A 19,393-nucleotide genomic window follows, 5' to 3' on the forward strand; every position below is an offset into this window, starting at 1 on the left:
TTTGGCTGGCACAGTATGTGTGACGGTGGTGATCCTCCTCCTTATGATTTGGTTGAAGTACTGGTTGGCTGACCAGGCTTCCAAAAAGATACTGACGTTTTCAGGAGACTGTTCGGTGCTATTATGGAAGAGATCAATCAAGGTCTTACAGGAGGTAAGCGTACTCTGCTTCCAGAGGTTGCCAAGAGCAAATAGCCCTGTCGTAAACGTGGTCCTTTCTTCTCGGCTCCCAAGCGGCCCTTTCGTCCTGCGTGCTCGCAGGACAATGGGCAAAAGGCCACCTGTCACTTTGTGGGGGTCCAAGAGGCCCTGGGCTGGTAAGTCAAAAGCGGGTTCCGCTAGTTCCGCAGACAAGCCCTCCTCTGCCTGAAGGGGCGCCCTCACTGGTACCTGGGATGGGGGGACATCTTCGCTTGTTTCCAAACCTGTGGACCTCTCTCATTCAAGACAAATGGATCAACGAGTTGATTCGGTTTGGTTAAAAGATTGAGTTTCGATCCTTGCCTCCGGCAAGGTTTATTCCTTCCAACTTGCGCCTGTCCCTGGATCGACTGCAGGGCCTTTACGGGGCGGTGCAGGATCTGCTACCACAGGGAGTAATTGTCCCGTTCCAGAGTTGGAACGTTTTCAGGGATTTTATTCAAATCTATTTACTGTTCCCAGGAAGGAAGGCAAGATCCGTCCGATCTTGGATCTCAAGGCCCTGAATCGCTTTGTGCGGGTTCAGAAATTTCAGATGGAGTCAATTTGCACGGTGGTGGCATCCCTTCATCGAGGGGATTTTCTGGCCTTTCTCAATATCAAGGACACTTACCTTTTATATCCCAATATATGTAGGGCATCAGCATTTTCTTTATTTTGCTGTGGGAGAGGAACATTATCAATTCAAGGTACCCTTTGGTCTTGCCTCAGCTCCTCGGGTGTTCACAAAAGTGTTGGCCCCGGTGCTAGCCTTGCTTAGGCAGAGGGGGCTTGCGGTACTAGGGTACCTGGAGGATCTCCTTCTGCGAGCAGAGTCTGTCTTAAAAGATGTTCTGGACATCACTGTGTGAACTGTGTGAACGCAAGAGTTCGACTGGACACTGAATTTTCAGAAATCAACTCTGATTCCGTCCACCAACAATGGACTACCTGGGCCTGACTTTGGATTCAGCCTCAGCCAGGGTGTTTCTTCCAACGTTTGAAGTTGCAGCATGCGATTCAGCTCCTGTTGTCCCAACTGTCTGTCGTCTCTCAGGACTTGCATGCAAGTGCTGGGTTTGATAGTATGTACCTTCAAGGCAGTTCCGTTTGCGCAGTTCCATACCAGACCTCTGCAAAAGGAAATTCTTGCCAAATGGGACAAGAATCCCCAATCTCTAGACAATCTGATCCTGTTGAGCCGGCGTGCAAGGGGATCCTTGCTTTGGTGGCTCCGTTCCCAGGTGCCTCGACAAGGGAAGTCCTTTCTCCCCCTGTACTGGACAGTGGTTACTATGGGCGCCAGCCTGTCCGGGTGAGGAGGGGTCTTGAGCACGGACTCTGCTCAAGGGGTCAGGACTCTTAAGAGTCCGGTCTGCCGATCAATATCCTGGAGATACGGGTGATCAGGCTTTGCCTGTCCCCGTGGACAGATCTTTCTACAGGGGTGTCCGGTAAGAATTCAGTCGGACAATGCTACGGCTGTGCCATATAGCAATCATGAAGGGGGTGTCAAAAGTGCTCTAGCGGCAAGAAAATCAGTCCGCAGTCACTGAGTCCGGGTGAATGGTCTCTTCCAACAACCGTGTCTCCGGTGGGGGAACTCACATGTGGACCTGTTGGTGCCTCATCTCAACCGGAAGGTTCAGAGGTTTGTGGCAAGATCTCGGGATCCTTTGGCCGCCCCCACTCTGGTGGCCCCTTGGGGTCAGTATCGTCTGATTTACGCTTTTTCTCCACTACAGCTTCTGCCAAGGCTTTTGCACAGAATCGAGGCAGAAGGGATTCCAGTAATTCTGGCGGCTCCAGACTGGCCTCGCCGGTCTTGGCACGCAGGACTTGTGAGGCTGGTAGCCGATGTTCCTTGGCGATTCCCTCTCAGAGAAGATCTTTTATCTCAAGGTCCGATCTTCCATCCTGCTTTACAGTCGCTGGCTTTAAAGGCTTGGCTATTGAAAGCCAGGTACAGAAGGATAGAGGGTTGTCAGACTCCTTGATTCCTACTCTGTTAAAGCTAGAAAATCTACTTCTAGGAAGATTTATCATAGGGTTTGGAGAATGTACATTTCTTGGGGGTTTTTCGTCTTTTCGGTGACCCGTCTGCTAGAGTTTCTACAACAAGGTGTAGATATGCATTTTTTTGGCTGCAAATTCTTTGGTTCACACTTTTGTCTAGGGGTTCGCCACCTGGCTCCTCCTTTCCCTGTTAGGGCACATTCTACAAGGGTGCTTGGTGCCTCCTGGGCCTTTCATCATCTGGCGTCGGTGGTTCAGGTGTGCAAGGCGGCCACATGGTTGTCTGTGCATACATTCACCAAGTTTTACAAGGTGAATGTACTCGCATCTGCGGATGCTGCGTTTGGCCCAAAAGTTTTGCAGGCTGCTGTTAGAGAGGTTCCTGCCTCCTTGAGGGTGTATTCTTTCTGGTTGGTGAGCTCCAGTTGTTCCTGGTTGAGCTCCTGTTTGGCTATGTTTTGCCCTCTTTGGGAATTATGTGCATTGCTGTGTTTTTCCCACTCCTCATGTTGACACTGCTTTGGGACGTCCCAAGGGTCAAAGAAGATATGGAGCTGTGTCCGTCACCCAATGGTATAAGAGCTGTGTCTGTCAATGGACGATAGAGAAAACTGGATTTTTGTCTTAGCAGAAAATCCTTTTCTCTGATGATCATTGATGGACACAGCACCCACCCCTGAGTTGAGTTGGGATATGTATTCTGGCACTGCTTGTTACAAACTGAATTCCTATAGCAGGAAGTGAGAAGTATAAAGTATACCCCCTAGGACTGCCCTACTGGCGTAGTCAAGTTTTGTTTCCGCCTAGTCCTACTCCTATGAAGAACAGCATAACCAAGGGTCAAAGAAGATCTGGAGCTGTGTCCATAAATATCATCGAAAAGGATTATACCGTAAAAAAAAATCTATCTTTTTTTTTTTTTTTTTTAATAATAAACTTTTCTCTTTCACACTCGCAGAAGTGAATACAATGGTCCGCTTTTATTAATGTAAAACATGTTTTGACAGGGGAAGCCCTCCCACGGAGTTATTGTATTCTCCCAGCTGAGAAAATAGAGTGATTATTGCTAGCGGCTGTAGCCCCTGGCAATAATCACATGAAAAAGCTAACCGGCTGGTTGTACCTTGTTGCACTCTAATACAGGAGATGCGTTACTGGCTAGAACATGAGGTGAAAACTGAAGGTGAAAAGACTAAAAAAAACAAAAAAAAAAACAAATGCAGCCACCACATCTAATGATTGGTAAGCTGCAATATATTACAATTGTGGTTTTGGGTTTAATACCACTTTAATAACTGTGTCCTTCAAACAAGCAGGTGGACCCCACCTCAGCTATTCATAATTTCAATTTTAAATTAAAAAAAAGTTCTCTCTGTAACAATATATCCACTCTTAAGTAGATCTGAAACGGAAGAAGTGTGGCATCTGTACAGACATGTAGTTACAAACAGTGAGACTCTGAACTTATCACTGCAGCCATACATATGAGCAGAGTCCTCTTTACATATGTACAGTATGTTATTACTCTAAAAAGAAAAGAGGGCGCACCAGCCTAGCTCGTTACCTTTGAGACAAGTTTTTTTAAAAAATGTATACACGTCATACTCACAAACAGGATGAGATGTCAAGCGAAATTATATATATTAAAGTCCACCAGACACTCCACTCAGCATGGTTTGCTGGTTAGTGACAGTTGTGGAATGGAAACATCCAAAAAAATCTGACGTGTTTCGAGGGGTGTCCCCTCTTCTTTAGAGCTGGATTTGGAATGCAGGCAGCTGGTCTTTATATAATCAAAAAAGCATGTGACCTCTATTAAAAGCCCCTTCCACAATGGGCGGGCTGATGAGTTAAAGTCATATGAGTAAGTAAACAATAATGTATATGTATGTGTTTGTTCGTATATATAATATAATGTGTGTGTGTGTGTGTGTGTGTGTGTGTGTGTGTATGTACTGTATGTAAATCCCCTGCAATAGGCCTTGCATTATGTAGGAGAGACATATTGTATCTAAAAAAAATATATAATAATGTATATACACATATATTTTTCCCAAAATTAAGAAGCACAATTTGAAAAAAGGTAAGTATTTTGGCTACAGACCTACAAATTTCAATAAAAGCAGGTGGGATGGAATGTTAATCATCATCAAGTAATTACTATACATTCGTCATCTAAGGTGTCCAATAGACTGGGATGCATGTGGAGCCAGTCTGTAATTGCATAGTGCAAGAGCTCAAGCAACAATCATAATGCTGCAAAGATGGTGAAAGTCTGACAGGTGGTCTGTGGAACGAACGCCGGCCAGAAACCGAGAGTATGGCCGCGTTATGCGTTGCAGGTGCCGGCCTGATAACACACGAACGTCCCTTCCGGTGACGCCCAGTTGCGTTATCCCCCATCTACAAGGAAGCAGGAAGCCAGAAACGCCGGTCGCTGTGAACTGCAAAGTCACCTCTGCCCCAACCCCCCCCCCCCCCCGCAGACCCTGAAGGCATCCAGAAGTAGTAATTGGTGTTACTATGAACAGACCAGCTGCGGCACCGCAACACATCTAGCCTGGGCATCTGTAATAGGGGTGAGACAAACACACAGAACAATAGATGAAGAGAAATATGCCATTGCCCAAAATTCACTAGATACCTGTTGTGCTGTGACGGGAAGAAACATTGGAAGTACTAGAAGTGTATTTAGAAATCCGTATAATATTATTACCATTATTATATATATATATATATATATATATATATATATATATCTCATTCAGTGCTTAATGCTTGCTGGGAAAGACCAACCACCTATTTAGAGGTGTCAAAGCATAAATGTTAAAACTATACAGTGAAGTATATCCAAAATATAAAAAAAACATACGGTAAGTCCTAAAAATATATACAGTATCACTGATATGATATTTTATTATATTTTAGTTTAGTCATGGGCATAAAAGAATACCTGGAAACCCAAAGCTAATTTACTAGATTGTGTACTTCTAAACCCTCGTTCAATCCTTTTGGCGTCAGACTGCCAAGGGTGAAGATTCAAAAGCGTTTTCTTTTACACAGTTTCTGATATCTCCTGCCCCTGTCTAGTTCGTCAGTAATCGCTTCAATACCAAAAATTCTCATACCTGTGGGATCCTCTTTATGTTTTTCTTTGAAATGCAGGGGGACAGAATATTGGTCTCTCCCATTAATACTGCATTCATGTTTGCCAATGTGAACCCTGAGAGGACGTGATGTCTGGCCGAGGTACAATAAAATGCCATATATTACAAATGAGGTCCCACAATTAATGAATGGCTGTGTATTTTGCCATCCATTCCTAGAACATCATGCTTACCATGACACATAAAGCTGCAAGTTTCTAACTCCACACTTGTAGCTGCCCTTCTGGTCAAAAAATGAACACCGCTGGTCTAATTGGCTGTTTTTTTTTTAGAGTTTTCTGTATTCTACTGGGAGCAACTATACTTCTCAGGTCCCGGGGCTTTCTATAGATGAAGCTTGGCTTATCTGGAATCTGACTGCCTAGGATTGGATCCTTTTTGAGGATATCCCTGTGGTTATGGAAAATTCGCTGCATTTTCCAGGCCTTGTTGTTAAACCGGGTACAAAAATTGACCTGTTGTGTTCCATACTTCCTAGGGACCTGACCACTCTCTGGATCTTTGTTAATGTGAGTGTTATTGTGGGTATTCAAACTCTCATATAGAAGCAGGTATTTGTTATATGCCTCTTCTATGTGGGTATCCAGGTAGCCCTTATCCTTGAATTTCCTTTTAATGGTAATACCCTGTTCCATGCAGCCACGTTTGAGAGTGCAAGTAGACTTAAGTCTACAGAATTGCCTAAAAGGTACATTTTTAATCCAACACGGGTAGTGATTACTGTTGGCAGGTTTAAATTACCTGCGTTGGGCTTTAAAATGTGTCTTAGAAAGAATGGACCCATCTAACTCCGACCTCAGCTCTAGATCTAGAAATATTAAAGAAATATTATCTAAAACATGGGTAAAGCGAATGCCATATGGGTTGTTCTGACAGTGGTCCATGTGACAGTGGTGTGTATGTTTGCTTGTAAATATATACATTTTTTGTTTACCTGCTCGTATGACTTTATCTCATCAGCCTGCCCATTGTGGGAGGGGCTTGTAATAGAGATCACATGTTTTTTTTTATTCTATAAAGACCAGCTACCTGCATATAAATTTCATCCTGTTTGTGAGGATGATGTGTATACATTCTTAAAAGATAAATTGTCGCAAAGGTAATGCGCTAGGCTGGTGTGCCCTCTGTTTTTTTTTTTTTTTCTTTTTTGAGTTCCACTTCGGTTTTCCCTGACCTGTTGGGAGTGGCAGCACAGCCGATGTGGCGGCTGAACCAGTGGAGACGCATGTTTTCACTCACCCGCACAGCAACTTCTTCAGCGCAGGGGCAATAGTTTCTTTTTACAGTATGTTATAAACAAGGCCTGCTTTAACACATGTTCTGCTTTCTTGTAGTTGGTAATGGAATACTGCCTGGGATCTGCTTCAGATTTGTTAGAAGGTAAGCAAAGAGTTACTTGACTATTGTGAAGCATCTAGATCAAGTGGGTTATAGTGAAATGTATCAAGAATTGGATAAATATATTCAGTAATACACTTTATATTAATTACAATCTAGCACTGACTACAAAGATAATAGTTATGTGTGAGCCTCAGTCTCATATACCATAGCATTTACTTTGTTTAATCAACATTGTTTTTTCTTTTGTTCATCGGTTAAAACAGCGCTCCATAATTTCTAACTACTGGGTTATGTTACCTCCTCCAGGAGTAGGACTAGGCAGAACAAAAAACACATGGCTATACCCATGGGCTGTCCTCTGCTTGGTATATAACCTCCTCTCTGCTCTAGGTAATCCTTTTTAATCTGTCTAGTCTGGAGTCAGTGAGATGGGATTTCCCCACTCCCTGTCCTCCCTGTCTGGACCTGGAGTCTAGTGGGAGTCCAAGGGCAGAGGATGCAGCAGAGACCCTTGGGAGCGGAGGCTGTGGCACGCAGCATGTTTACTATGGCTTTATGTCTTTGCCTCAGCCCTGGTGTCTCAGACCCTAACTGAATGGGCCAAGCTTTAGCACCAGGGGCTGGGGGGGTGAGCAGGTCCCCACTGCTTATGTTGATTTAGCGGACCAGTTGGTCCACGGGCTGCAGTTTGTTTGTGATGCAGCTTTGGATACAGCTCCTGTGCTTTCTGTTTCAGCAGTAGTGATTAGGCGCATGCTGAGGCTTAAGAATTGGTCTGCAAGACCAAGCCTCTAATAAAGCTCTCATTGATCTGCCCTTTCAAGGCTATCGCCTGCTTGGGGCTACCCTGGATGATATCATTAAGGGTATCATGGGGGGGGAAGAGTACCTTCCTGTCAGTCTAGGAAATGGAAAGGAGCCTCGTCGCAAATGGGGGCCCTCCTCAGCACATAGAAAATTATTTTGTGCTTCTGGGACAGAGAATAAGAGAAATAAATCTTTAAAATCTTCCCCGGGTGGTTCCTAGCATCCTTGGTCTGGTAAGTCTAGAGTTAGCTTCTCTAGACCCGCAGACAAGACCCCTTCAGCATGAAGGTCTGCCCTCACCCATTATTGGGGTAGGGGGACATCTTCGCTGGTTTTTCGTGGTCCTCCCTCGTGAGTGTCAAGGGATCCACAAAATTCTTCTTTTGGGGGTACCCAGAAAGGGGGACAAAGCTTGTCCTTTTTCAGGTTTTTCAGGTCCGGAGTCTCCTTGTGCAGATTTAATTCCTGCAAAGATTCAGGTGATGTCCGAACTACCTAAGGTCCCTCCTATCCCTGTCCAGGGAATTGATTTACCTAGGTGTGATTCTAATTCTGACCAGGGTGGTCCTTCCTCTGGACAAACTTCAGGAACCACAGGCCGTAATTCACCGGCTGCTGTCACACAGATAGTTTGCTCTGCCATTTTTCATACAGGTTCTGAGTCTGGTGGTATCCACCTTCAAGACAGTTTTGTTTGCACAGTGTTACATGCAGCTCCTTTAGCAGGTTCAGCCCTACAGGAGGATATTGTGGTTCGTGGTGAGATCATGAGTGTTCCTCTAGCAGAGGCCGCAGGCGTGCAGGGGCCACGGTAAGGCCAGTATCATCCTCGGCTTAGGCTTCTTCTGATCTACCATCCCTCTTTACAGTCGCTGGTTTTAATGGTTTAGCTCTTTAAAGCCAGGTACTGAGGGATAGAGGTCTGTCTGGATCAGTGATCCCTACTATGGTAAAGGTGAGAAAGTCGTCTTAGAGGAAGATATACCATTGTAGGTGGAAAGTGTACATTTCTTGGTGTTAGTCAATTGGCCACACACTCTTTAGTTCGTACCTTCATTCAGGGGGTTCGATATTTGGCCCCACCTGTACAGTCTCTTTTGCCGCCGTGGGATTTAAATTGAGTGCTTTCGGTTCTCCAGAAATCTCCATTTGAGAATATTCAATTATCATCTTCATAATATTCATTATCCTGTCGCAGTCCCTATTTAGTGGTCCATAGGGATAAAGTGGTTCTTCGTTCCTGTCCATCATTCCTGCCCAAAGTTGTCTGACTTCCATTTGAATGAGGACATTGTGTTGCCTTTCTTGTGTCCCAAGCTTGCTCATTCCAAGGAATTAGCTTTGCATACCTTGGATGTGGTTCATGAGATTCAGGTGTATCTGGCAGCTGCTGAGTCTTTTCGGAGGTCGGACTCTTTTTGTGGTTACAGACGGACAAAGAAAAGGGCTGGCCACTTCTTCGGCTACCATCTCCAGGTGGATCAGACCGATAGTGACTCAGGCCTGTTCCATTAAAGGTCAGGTTCCACCATTCCCTGTCGTGGCGCATTGTACTCGGGCGCTGAGTGCTTCCTGGGCCTTCCGTCATCGGGCATCAATATCGCAGATTTGCAGGGTGGTCACTTTTCTAGAAGGTAGATACTTTGGCATCTGCGGATTCTTCTTTTGGTCGCAAAATTTTGCAGGCTGCTGTTTAAGAGGGGATGCCGTGAACTGATGAGATGATCTTCAGCTGCACTCCTTTTCTCATTATTATCTGGATTCAACACCTTTTATATGTGCCGTTACTGTATATAGTTATTTAAATGATTGCCAACCACCAGCCTGCTTTCCTTTCTGACCATCCTTCTTTAAGGCACATTTTTTTGGGATTACTTGACTGCCTGATTCGCCCAATATAGTCTCTCTTCCATACAGTACAGTCGGTCCATACTCCCATTGACCCATTCCAGCATTGTAAGTCTGGTTGATCTGTTTGCATGACTCACGTGTAGATAGGATGTGTTTTGTAACATACTTTATATATGGATCCTATATGTGACTAATATTCTTGTATTATACTTTCCCTGATGAAGAAATCATCCAAGATTTTGAAACATGTTTGGATGTCTTATTGAACGAATATCAGTATGCTCGTATACTTACGAGAACTGTAATTTATTTGCTTTAGACTGTTAGCATTACAACTTCTACCTGTCTTGTGTCATTTATTTTTACATTGTTCAGAGTGATGGTTTCTACTCATTCTCTTAATATTTTCTTAAAATAAAATTCTAATATTTTACTCTCTTTCACTTTAGTTACTTTGTTGCATCTTTTCTTGTGTATGCCTCGCTCAAACCCCAGTGGGACTTTTTGTGTTTGTATATATTGCTTTTTGGGAGGACGCCATTACACTTTTCTAGCCTCTTTTTTTCCACCTTCATCTCTGTATCCAAGGAATTTGGACTCGGGAGGAGTCCAGTCTGCCGATCAACATTCTGGAGATTTGGACGATCAGGCTTTGTCTGTCCCAGTGGATGGATTGTCTGTAGGGGTGCCTGGTTTGGGTACAATCGGACAATGCCACGGCTGTGGCATATGTCAATCATCAAGGGGGCACAAGAAGTGCCCTGGCGGCCCGGGAAGTAGCCGGCATCCCAAGGTGGGCAGAACAATATGTTCGGCCCTCTCTACTGTGCAAATTCCTGGGGGTAAAGAATTAGCAGTCGGACTACCTCAGTGGGCAGACGTTTGATAAGGGAGAATGGTCTCTTCATCCGGAGGTGTTTCATCAGCTGTGTCTCCCGTGGGGGGAATCCCGATGTGGACCTGTTGGCCTCCCATCTCAACAGGAAGGTGCAGAGGTTCCGGTTAGGTCTCAGGATCCTCTGGCTGATGCCGCAGACACCCTGGTGGCTCCTTGGGGTCAATATCGTCTGATTTCCGCCAATACAACTTCTGTCGAGACTGGATCTATGCACTACGCAGAATTGAGGTGGAAAGGATTCCAGTCATTCTGGTGGCACCAGACTGGCCTCACCGGTCTTCGTACGCAGGCCTAGTAAGGCTGGTAGCCGATGCTCCTTGGAAACTTCCTCTCAGAGAGGATCTTCTGTCTCAAGGACCAATCTTCCATCATGCATTATGGTCGCAGGCTTTAACAGCATGGCTATTGAAAGCCAGGTGCTGAAGGACAGAGAGCTGTCGGAGTCGGTGTTTCCAATGCAGTTGAAAGCTAGGAAATACTTCCAGAAAGGTTTATCATCGAGTTTGGAGGGCATACATTACTTGGTGTGAACAACAACTCACCCTAGCTCCACTGCACTGTGAGGGGATAAAGAGCTAAGTGTCGGTGCTCGGGCTGAACGTCCAAACCAAATGTAATATGAATAAAGCCGGCACACGAAAAGGCTTCTTCCAAGTAAAATTCTTTTTTCCAGCATGGATAGCGGTGACAACATGACAAATGCTGACGCTTTTCAGCTTTACGCCTTCATCATAGCCATTACTTGGTGTGAGTCTCGGAGTTTCTCCCCGTTCCTTTTCTGTGTTTCCTCTGCTGGAGTTTCTACAACTAGGGGTAGATCAACATTTGGCTCTGGGCACCATCGTGCAGGGGGTTCACCATCTGGCTCCTCCAGCGAGATCCCTGGTACCTCTGTGGGATTTCAATTTTGTACTGTCGGTACTTCAAAAGCCTCCTTTTGAAAATATTCATGAATTTCCTCTGCTATTACTTCCGCAAGCAGGGTGTCGGAGTTGGCTGCGCTGTCTTGTCATTCATCTTACCTGGTGGTTCACAGAGAAAGTGGTGCTTCGTCCCTGCCAGTCGTTTCTGCCGTTTTTGTCTCTGGTTTCCATTTAAATGAAGACTTTGTATTGCCTTCCTTGTGTCCTACACCTAAGCATCCTAAAGAGATTGCCTTACATTCTTTGGATGTGGTTTGGGCAATCAGGGTGATTCTCTATTTGTTCTTATGGATGGTCCCTGTAAGGGGTTTGTTGTGTCTGCTGCAACCATTTCCAGATGGATCAGGGAGACGGTGGTCAAGGCCTACCTTCATTCAGGGTCAGGATCCTCCTTTCCCTGTTAAGGCGCATTCTACGAGGGCGCTTAGTGCCTCCTGGGCCTTTCCGTCATCCGGCTTCGGTTGTGCAGGTTTGCAAGGCGGGCTACCTGGTCGTCCATGCACACTTTCACAAAATTCTTTAAGGTGGATGTGTTCGCAACTGTGGATGCTTCTTTTGAATGAAAGGTTTCGCAGGCCGCTGTTGGAGAGGATTAGTCCTCTTTGAGGGTGTATTTTTTTTTTTGTCAGGTGAGCTCCAGTTGTTTCCTGGTTGGCTAAGTTTAGCCTTTGGGAAGTTTGATCCTTGCTCTGTTCTTCCCACCCCTCATATTGACACTGCTTTGGGATGTCCCAAGAGTCAAGAGGATATGGTGCTGTATCCGTCAGTGAACCAAAGCGCAAACTACATTTTTGTGTTACCGTAAAATCCTTTTCTCTGATGTTCACTGACGGACACAGCACCCGCCCCTCTATTGAGTTGGGTTTTATGTTCTTCTGACACTGCTTGTTACATAACTGACGAGCTATAGCAGGAAGTGCGATATACCTCCTGGGACTGCCCTACAGGCGTAGTCAAACTTTTTTTCCGCCAAGTGTCCTACTCCTGTAGGGGGCAGCATAAACCCAAGGGTCAAGAAGATTTCGAGCTTTGTCCATCAGTGAACATCAGAGAAAAGGATTTTACGAAACAAAGTATAAGCTGGTAGAATAAGAGATGGTGCTACTGATATTATAGGTCCTGTGGTACTTGTGTAAATGTTTATCAAGAAAATATAAAAAAAAGAAAATACACTAAAATCATTTCTAGCAATCAAAAATGCAACATAACTTACAAAACTCCTACTTTTTCTTCTGGTGAACCTTGATGGCACCTTCATATATACATTATTATTTTTTGAATGATTTTTTTCTGTTGTGAAATGTGCACTCACACATGCAGATATTGTCCCTTATTCATTCTTTTCCTAAATTGTTCTTCCTTGCAGTTCACAAGAAGCCACTTCAGGAAGTGGAAATAGCTGCCATTACTCACGGTGCCTTGCAGGGGCTGGCCTACCTGCATTTTCACAATATGATTCACAGGTGAGTTGGATCTGCTTAGTCTTGCCATTGTGTATTGCCTGTGACATAAAAATCTTCCACAACCTCACCTTAGTAGCGGAGTTTGGCCGTTCCTAACTCAGGTTTAAGCTACCTACATAGCTGTTTCTGTTTAAGTTAATAATGTGTTTCAACCTACATATGAAATTGATGATCATTAGCCCCTACTTGATAGAATTGGTTAACCTCTTGACCGCCAGAATATTTACCCCCCTTTATGACCAGGCCATTTTCTGCATTATTGTAATGGACAACTGCACTGTCGAGCAACACTACCCAAATTAACTACTTGCCGCCTGCGCTATAGCCGAAAGAAGGCTACAGCATGGACCTTAATTGCCGGGAGGGCGTACTCCCTGCGGGCACGCCCAGCTCGCTCAGTAATCTGCGAGTCCATGAGACTCGTCTGATCACACCCCCTTACTATGTGATCAGAAAAAATGCGATTGCCGGCTGCTGTCAGAGGGACATCAGTCCCGAAGAGGAGAGGGCAAATTGTGCCCACCAGTGCCATCTGCCAGTGCCCACTTGTGCCACCTACCAGTGTCCACCAGCGGCAACTATCAGTGCTCACCAGTGCCACCTATCGGTGCCCATCAGTGCCCCATTATAAGTATCCTCTACCAGTGCCACCTATTAGTTCCCATCAGTGCCCATGAGTGCTGCCTATTAGTGCCCTTCAGCACCACCTACCATTGCCCTTCATATCAGTGCCTATTGGTGCCAGCCATAAGTGCCACCCATCAGTGCTGCCTTACGAGTGCCGCCTTATCAGTGTTCATCACTGTCGCCTATCAATGCCCACCAGTGCAGCCTATCAGGGCCCATCAGTGCTGCCTCATCAGCGCACATCAATGAAGGATAAAAACTACCTGTTTGCAAAATTTTATAACAAACTATAAACTGTTTTTTTTTTTTTTAATTTTCTGTCTTTTTTTGTTTGTTCAGCAAAAAATAAAAACCACCAAAAAAAAAGCTCTATTTCTTTGAAAAAATTATAAAAATCTCATTTGGGTACAGTGCTGCATGGCCGCACAATTTTCATTCAAAGTGCGTCAGCACTGAAAGCTGAGAACTGGCCTGGGCAGGAGGGGGGTTTGAGTGCCCTGTAGACAAGTGGTTAAATTTGTGGGGGGGGGGGGGGGGTCCCCACAAATAGAGCTTTCTTTTGGTGGGATTTATTCACCAATGTTTTATTTTATTTTTATTTTTGTGCTATAAACAAAAAAAGGCCGACAATGTTGAAAAAAAAAATATTTTTTACTTAATGCTAAAAAAAAAACCTTTCCAGTAAAAATTAAAAAAAAAAAAATTTCTTCATAAATTTATTCAAATGTTTTCTGCTTTATATTTTTGGCAAATCAAAATCTCAATAAGCGTATATTGATTGGTTTGCGCAAAAGTTATAGCGTCTACGAACTATGGGATATATGCAGGCAGGGGACTAACAAGAGAGGGTCTGTAGGTTTGTTCCGAAGTTATATTTGTATGCAAGTCAGAAAAAGTACATTTTTTAAGTTTAGCTCCAGCCAAAAAAATCTTTACTTTTTTTAGATAGCATAGGGAAGAGCTAACACCCTTATAACATTTTTTTTGCTGTCTGCACCCTTGTTCAGATGATTTCACCTCACTTTCTGTCCCTATAAAAAATTGGATTTTGAATATTTTGGGTTGTATTGGAAACAAGGATTGGTAATAAAGCTTCAGTAGAGACACCTTTTTCCATGATAACTCTTACAGGAGTGAATTTCCCTTCCTAGGGGGAGATTTCCTCTCACTTCCTGTTTGTAAGTAGGAGTAGTTTGTAAGTTGGATGTTTGTAACCCAGGGACTGCCTGTACTGGAAATTTTTTATAATAGTAATGGCGGCGACCAGCGACTTATAGTGGGACTGCGGCGGAGCAATCGGACACTAACTGACACTTTTGACACTTTGTGGGAACCAGCGAAACTAATACAGTAATTACTGCTAAAAATATGCACTGTCACTGTACTAATGACACTGGCTGGAAAGGGGTTAAACCTGTAGGGCGATAAAAGGGTTAAATGTGTGCCTAACCAGTCTTCATGTGTACTATGTGTGCTGCTTTTACTAAGGGATGTGAGGGAAAATCCATCACATCCCTGCTGACAGGACAGAGCTCTGCCTTGTTTATATTGGCAGAGCTCCATCCTCTGTCTCTCCTTGCCTATTAGCAGGTGCCAACGGGCATCTGCTGTTTCTAATCACAGCAGAAGCGGTGCGTGCCCCCTAGGCAAAAGTGCAGAATCGCGTGTGTGTGTGTATGTATATGTGTGTATATATATATATATATATATATATATATATGTGTGTATGTATGTATGTGTGTGTATATATATATATATATATATATGTATGTATGTATGTGTGTGTGTAATATATATATATATATATATATATATATATATATATATATATATATACGTGTGTGATTCGCCACAGAACAGCCACCGTGCAGCGGTATATCTGCTATGAGGTGGTCTGGGATTGGTTAATCATACACCTGACTTTAATCCTACAAAATCCATGACTTTGTACAAGTGTACAAAGTGTGCAAGTGGAAGAGCTGATGCTTGCTATTTGAAGACACAGAGAATTCACACCAAACATTGATTTCTCTTTCGTTAATCGACGGACACAGCGCTCCATAAATCATAACTAGTGGGTTATATTGCCTCCTCCAGGAGTAGGACTAGGCACAACAAAAAAATACCTGGCTATATCTATGGGCCGTCCTCATCTGTTATATAACCCCTCTCTCTGCTCTAGGTAATCCGTTTTAATCTTTCTGATCAGGAGTAAGGACCTAGGCTCCCGGCTGGGAACTCTGGTCCTAGCAATTTTCTCCTTCCTTACATCCCTTTTGTTTTCTCTCAGGAGATCTACAATCAACTGCTGGGCTGGGTGACGGGCTGGATAATCTAGATCCAGTGGTCCCCCACCAGCCAGTGAGTGCGTGCAAACCACAGCTACGCGCTAGGTCAGTCGCGACATAGCCTCACGGAGATAGGCTGGCCCGCAAGTTAAACGTCTCGCAGGGTCGCATACGATAATGTTAATCTTTAAAAATCACCACCACTCTGTAATTCTCAAATGCTTGGCGAGAACATCTGCCATCTGTACTACAGCTGTCTATAAAAAATAAAAATCTTCTGTTCCTTACTCTTGCGCAAACTGTGGTGTCCTACGAATACAACGTTTCCTTGTTGAGTAAAACATAATGAGTGGCTTGCTGACCTCCTGTGGTTTTTAAAGAGCTTATCGGAGTATATACTGTGTAATTCCTGAACATTCTAATGTGAAATAGTGTGAAATGCACCCCTAAACAGTATGTATACTGGTTCTCTTTCTGGAGAGCTGAAGAGATGAACAGAAACACAAGGTCATCTCTCTTGTCCCATGGAGTGAATGAACAGCATTTCACCAGGGGGCAAAACCTTTCCCCCCTGTTTGGGTGAGTGGCTGGCTCCAATTGTTGGCTCAGGGAGTGACCAAACAATTAAGGTCATGTTCTGGGAGGGACTGGGCATTTTTGTTAGCTTATCTGGCTTGCAAAGGATGTCACAATAGAATTCTGTCATGGCAGTTGTGTAATGCATTAATCCACTTCACTGGAGTTCAGTGTTATTTGGTGAGTACTGTCCACCCCAGAATTTATCAGGACTTATAAAAACTTTCTCAGTAATTGATTGATTGCAAATAGAGGTTGCTTTGTACACTGCTCCAAAACATTAAATGAACACTTTGAAAACACATCAGATCTCAATGGGGTAAATACCTATACTGATACGGACTTTAAAGGATGCCACATCATTTGATGGAAATGAAATGTATCAACCTAAAGAGGGTTGAATTCAAAGACACCCTGAATATCAAAGTGAAAAAATTATGCAGCAGGCTAGTCCATTTTGCTGAAAGTTCATTGCAGCAACTCAAAATGGTACTCAGTGCTTGTTTGCATGCCTGACAACTTCAACTTCCTGATGAGATGTCCTGGGGTATTTCCTCCTCGGATCTGAACCAGGGTATCACTGAGCTCATGAACAGACTGAGGTGCAACCTAACCACTTCAGATGGACTGAAACATAATGTCCTAGAGGTTTTCTATTGGATTTTAATTTCAATGGTATCAATTCCTTCATCCTCCAGGGACTGACTGTATACTCTTGCCACTTGATGCTGGGCATTGTCGTGCACCAGGAGGAACCCGGGACCCACTGCAACCATTGTCGGACCATCAATGGGTCCAAGGATTTCATCCTAATACCTAATGGCAGTCAGGGTGCCATTGACTAGCCTGTGGAGGTCTGTTTGTCCCTCCATGGATATGCCATCCCAGACTATCACTGACCCACCACCAAACCGGTCATGGTGAAGGATGTTACAGGCAGTGTAACATTCTCCATGGCTTCCCCAGACCCTTTCACGTTGTCATGTGCTCAGGGTGAACCTGCTTTTATCTTAGAAAAGCACAAGGTGCCAGTGGTGGACCTGCCAATTCAGGTGTTCAGTGGCAAATGCCAGTCAAGCTCAATGTTGCCGGGCAGTGAGCACAGGGCCCACTAGAGGACATTGAGCCCTCAGGCCATCCTCATGAAGTCGGTTTCTGATTGTTTGGTCAGAGACATTCACACCAGTGGCCTGCTGGTGATCATTTTGTATAGCTCTGGCAGTGCTCACCCTGTTCCTCCTTGCACAAAAGGAGCAGATACCGGTCCTGCTGATGGGACCTTCTATAGCCCTGTCTAACTCTCCTAGAGTAACTGCCTGTCTCTTGGAATCTGCTCCATGCTCTTTAGACTGTGCTGGGAGACACCGCAAACCTTCTGGTATCACGTATTGATGTGCCATCCTGGAGGAGTTGGACTGCCTGTGCAACCTCTATAGGGTCCAGGTATCCACATATAAATAACGTATAATAAGTATTGCATAAACCGTGCTGAATAAAAAATGCCAGTGCATTAAATAAGGTCCATAAGTGCCATAAAAGTGAACTCGCCAGAAGAAATCATTAGGCACTGACAGAGTGCCACTGCATGCTCCCCTCCTGAAATCCCCACTTACCAACAGTATGATTCAAGCCAGCATATAATGCTTCCTAAAGCAAAATGTATGGATATAACTCCCCTCCTTCTTCGAACACAACGCTGTCAGCAAGGATGTATTATAAAACGAGAGAGATTTCCATAGCGTAATATTGTCTTATTTATTGAAAGTTAAAAGGCAAGTACACTTACGAATTTAAAAGCAATTCCAAGCATGGATAGGTGTGACCGCCGCCTTGGCGTGCGTTCCAACCACTGGATATGACGTCACTCTTTACTCGTTTCTCTCCTCGTACTGAGCGTCTTCTGCTTCTGACGATGCCCAGTGGGAGGGGCGAAGCGCATAAAGCAGGGACAACAGAGTGATGTAATGGCACTTATGGACTTTAATGCACTGGCACTTGTGGACCTGTTAATTTAATTAACACCAAAGGAGTTTAAACTGATTTACCACCCCCCTGCTACTTAACTGACCAGATCAATATCCCAGGAGTTTAACTGACTTGATGCTATACTCTGATTAAAAAGTGTTCCTTTAATTTGTTGAGCAGTGTACTTCTATCCTTTCTTAAAGAGAAGAAAATGAGAAAAAAAAACCTGTAAAGACAAAGGCATAATGAGCTAGTATGCATCGCATACTAGCTCATTATGAAATACCTTAAAACGAAGCCCCCGCAGTGCTGCCCGCTCAGCGACAGGGCGGCCGACATGTCCGGCCGTCCTGCTTCCTCGTTCGTGTCCTCCGGCCATCCGATTACATCACTCCCGCTCATTCGCGCGGGAGCCGCCGTTCATGGCATAGGGCTCTTCAGAGCCCATGCGCCGATGACGTCATCGGCTGCATGCAATGTAAATATCTCCTAAACGGTGCAAGTTTAGGAGATATTTATAGCACCTATAGGTAAGCCTTAATATAGGCTTACCTATAGGTTAAAGACTTTAAGGTGAGTTTACAACCTCTTTAACTGGAGGAGATGGAAGTTCTTTTCCTGGTCTATAAATGGGGGCTTCTAGTTGTATAGAAACTGACACATTACAATCATTTCTAATTATTTGAGCAGCAGTCTAGAAGTGAACAATTGTGTTACTGGGCTTTAAGGGAATTTATTATCACCCAGGAAGTTTATAAATGTGTCTGAAACCTTATTCGGTCTCTTGCACATGATACTCCTGTTTGAGCATCTACCTTTTCAGATTTTTTTTCTTGTTTTTAAATGTATTTGCTCTTATTTATGCGCAATTTCGTGCAAATGCGTGAAAACTTATTCTCGCGTTCTATTCCTGCACAATATACAAATGGGCGTTTGTGCACATTTGTGCGTATTTGCATGCATGAGGTGTAATTAACTGACCAAAAAAGCAGATTTTTCTATTTTATTTTTTTTTTATTTTTTTCTTACTGAAGAATGCACGGCGCTTGCTTACGTGTCTGTGTGCATAGGCACATTACAATTAATAAGCAGTATTTTAGCTCAGTAAAAAATAAAAGCTGTACTGGGCTTTTTCAAGCTGCAGTGTGCAAGAGGCCGTACTTGCAGCCATATAGTTTTAGAGATGCAGATGAAGTAATGCACCCAGACTTGTGATGATGTACCCAGCGGCAAATTATTTATTTATATATTAAAGAAAGATAGGAACCCCAAATGTACAGCAAAAATTATT

At 44.0% G+C, this 19,393-nt stretch overlaps 1 protein-coding gene across 4 annotated transcripts in view; it reads left to right on the forward strand.

Moving 5' to 3' along the window:
- TAOK3 (TAO kinase 3) overlaps window positions 1-19,393 on the forward strand; it is a 591,636-nt gene that overhangs the window by 201,217 nt on the left and 371,026 nt on the right. For all 4 annotated transcript variants that reach the window (XM_082255475.1, XM_082255477.1, XM_082255478.1 and 1 more), the window contains exons 6-7: window positions 6,698-6,743; window positions 12,550-12,646. In XM_082255475.1, the coding sequence (XP_082111601.1) occupies window positions 6,698-6,743; window positions 12,550-12,646 (143 nt within the window). The remainder of the gene's footprint in view (window positions 1-6,697; window positions 6,744-12,549; window positions 12,647-19,393) is intronic.

Source organism: Pelophylax lessonae (genome assembly GCF_965119305.1).
Source record: "Pelophylax lessonae genome assembly, chromosome: 1".
Lineage (NCBI taxonomy): Eukaryota > Metazoa > Chordata > Amphibia > Anura > Ranidae > Pelophylax > Pelophylax lessonae.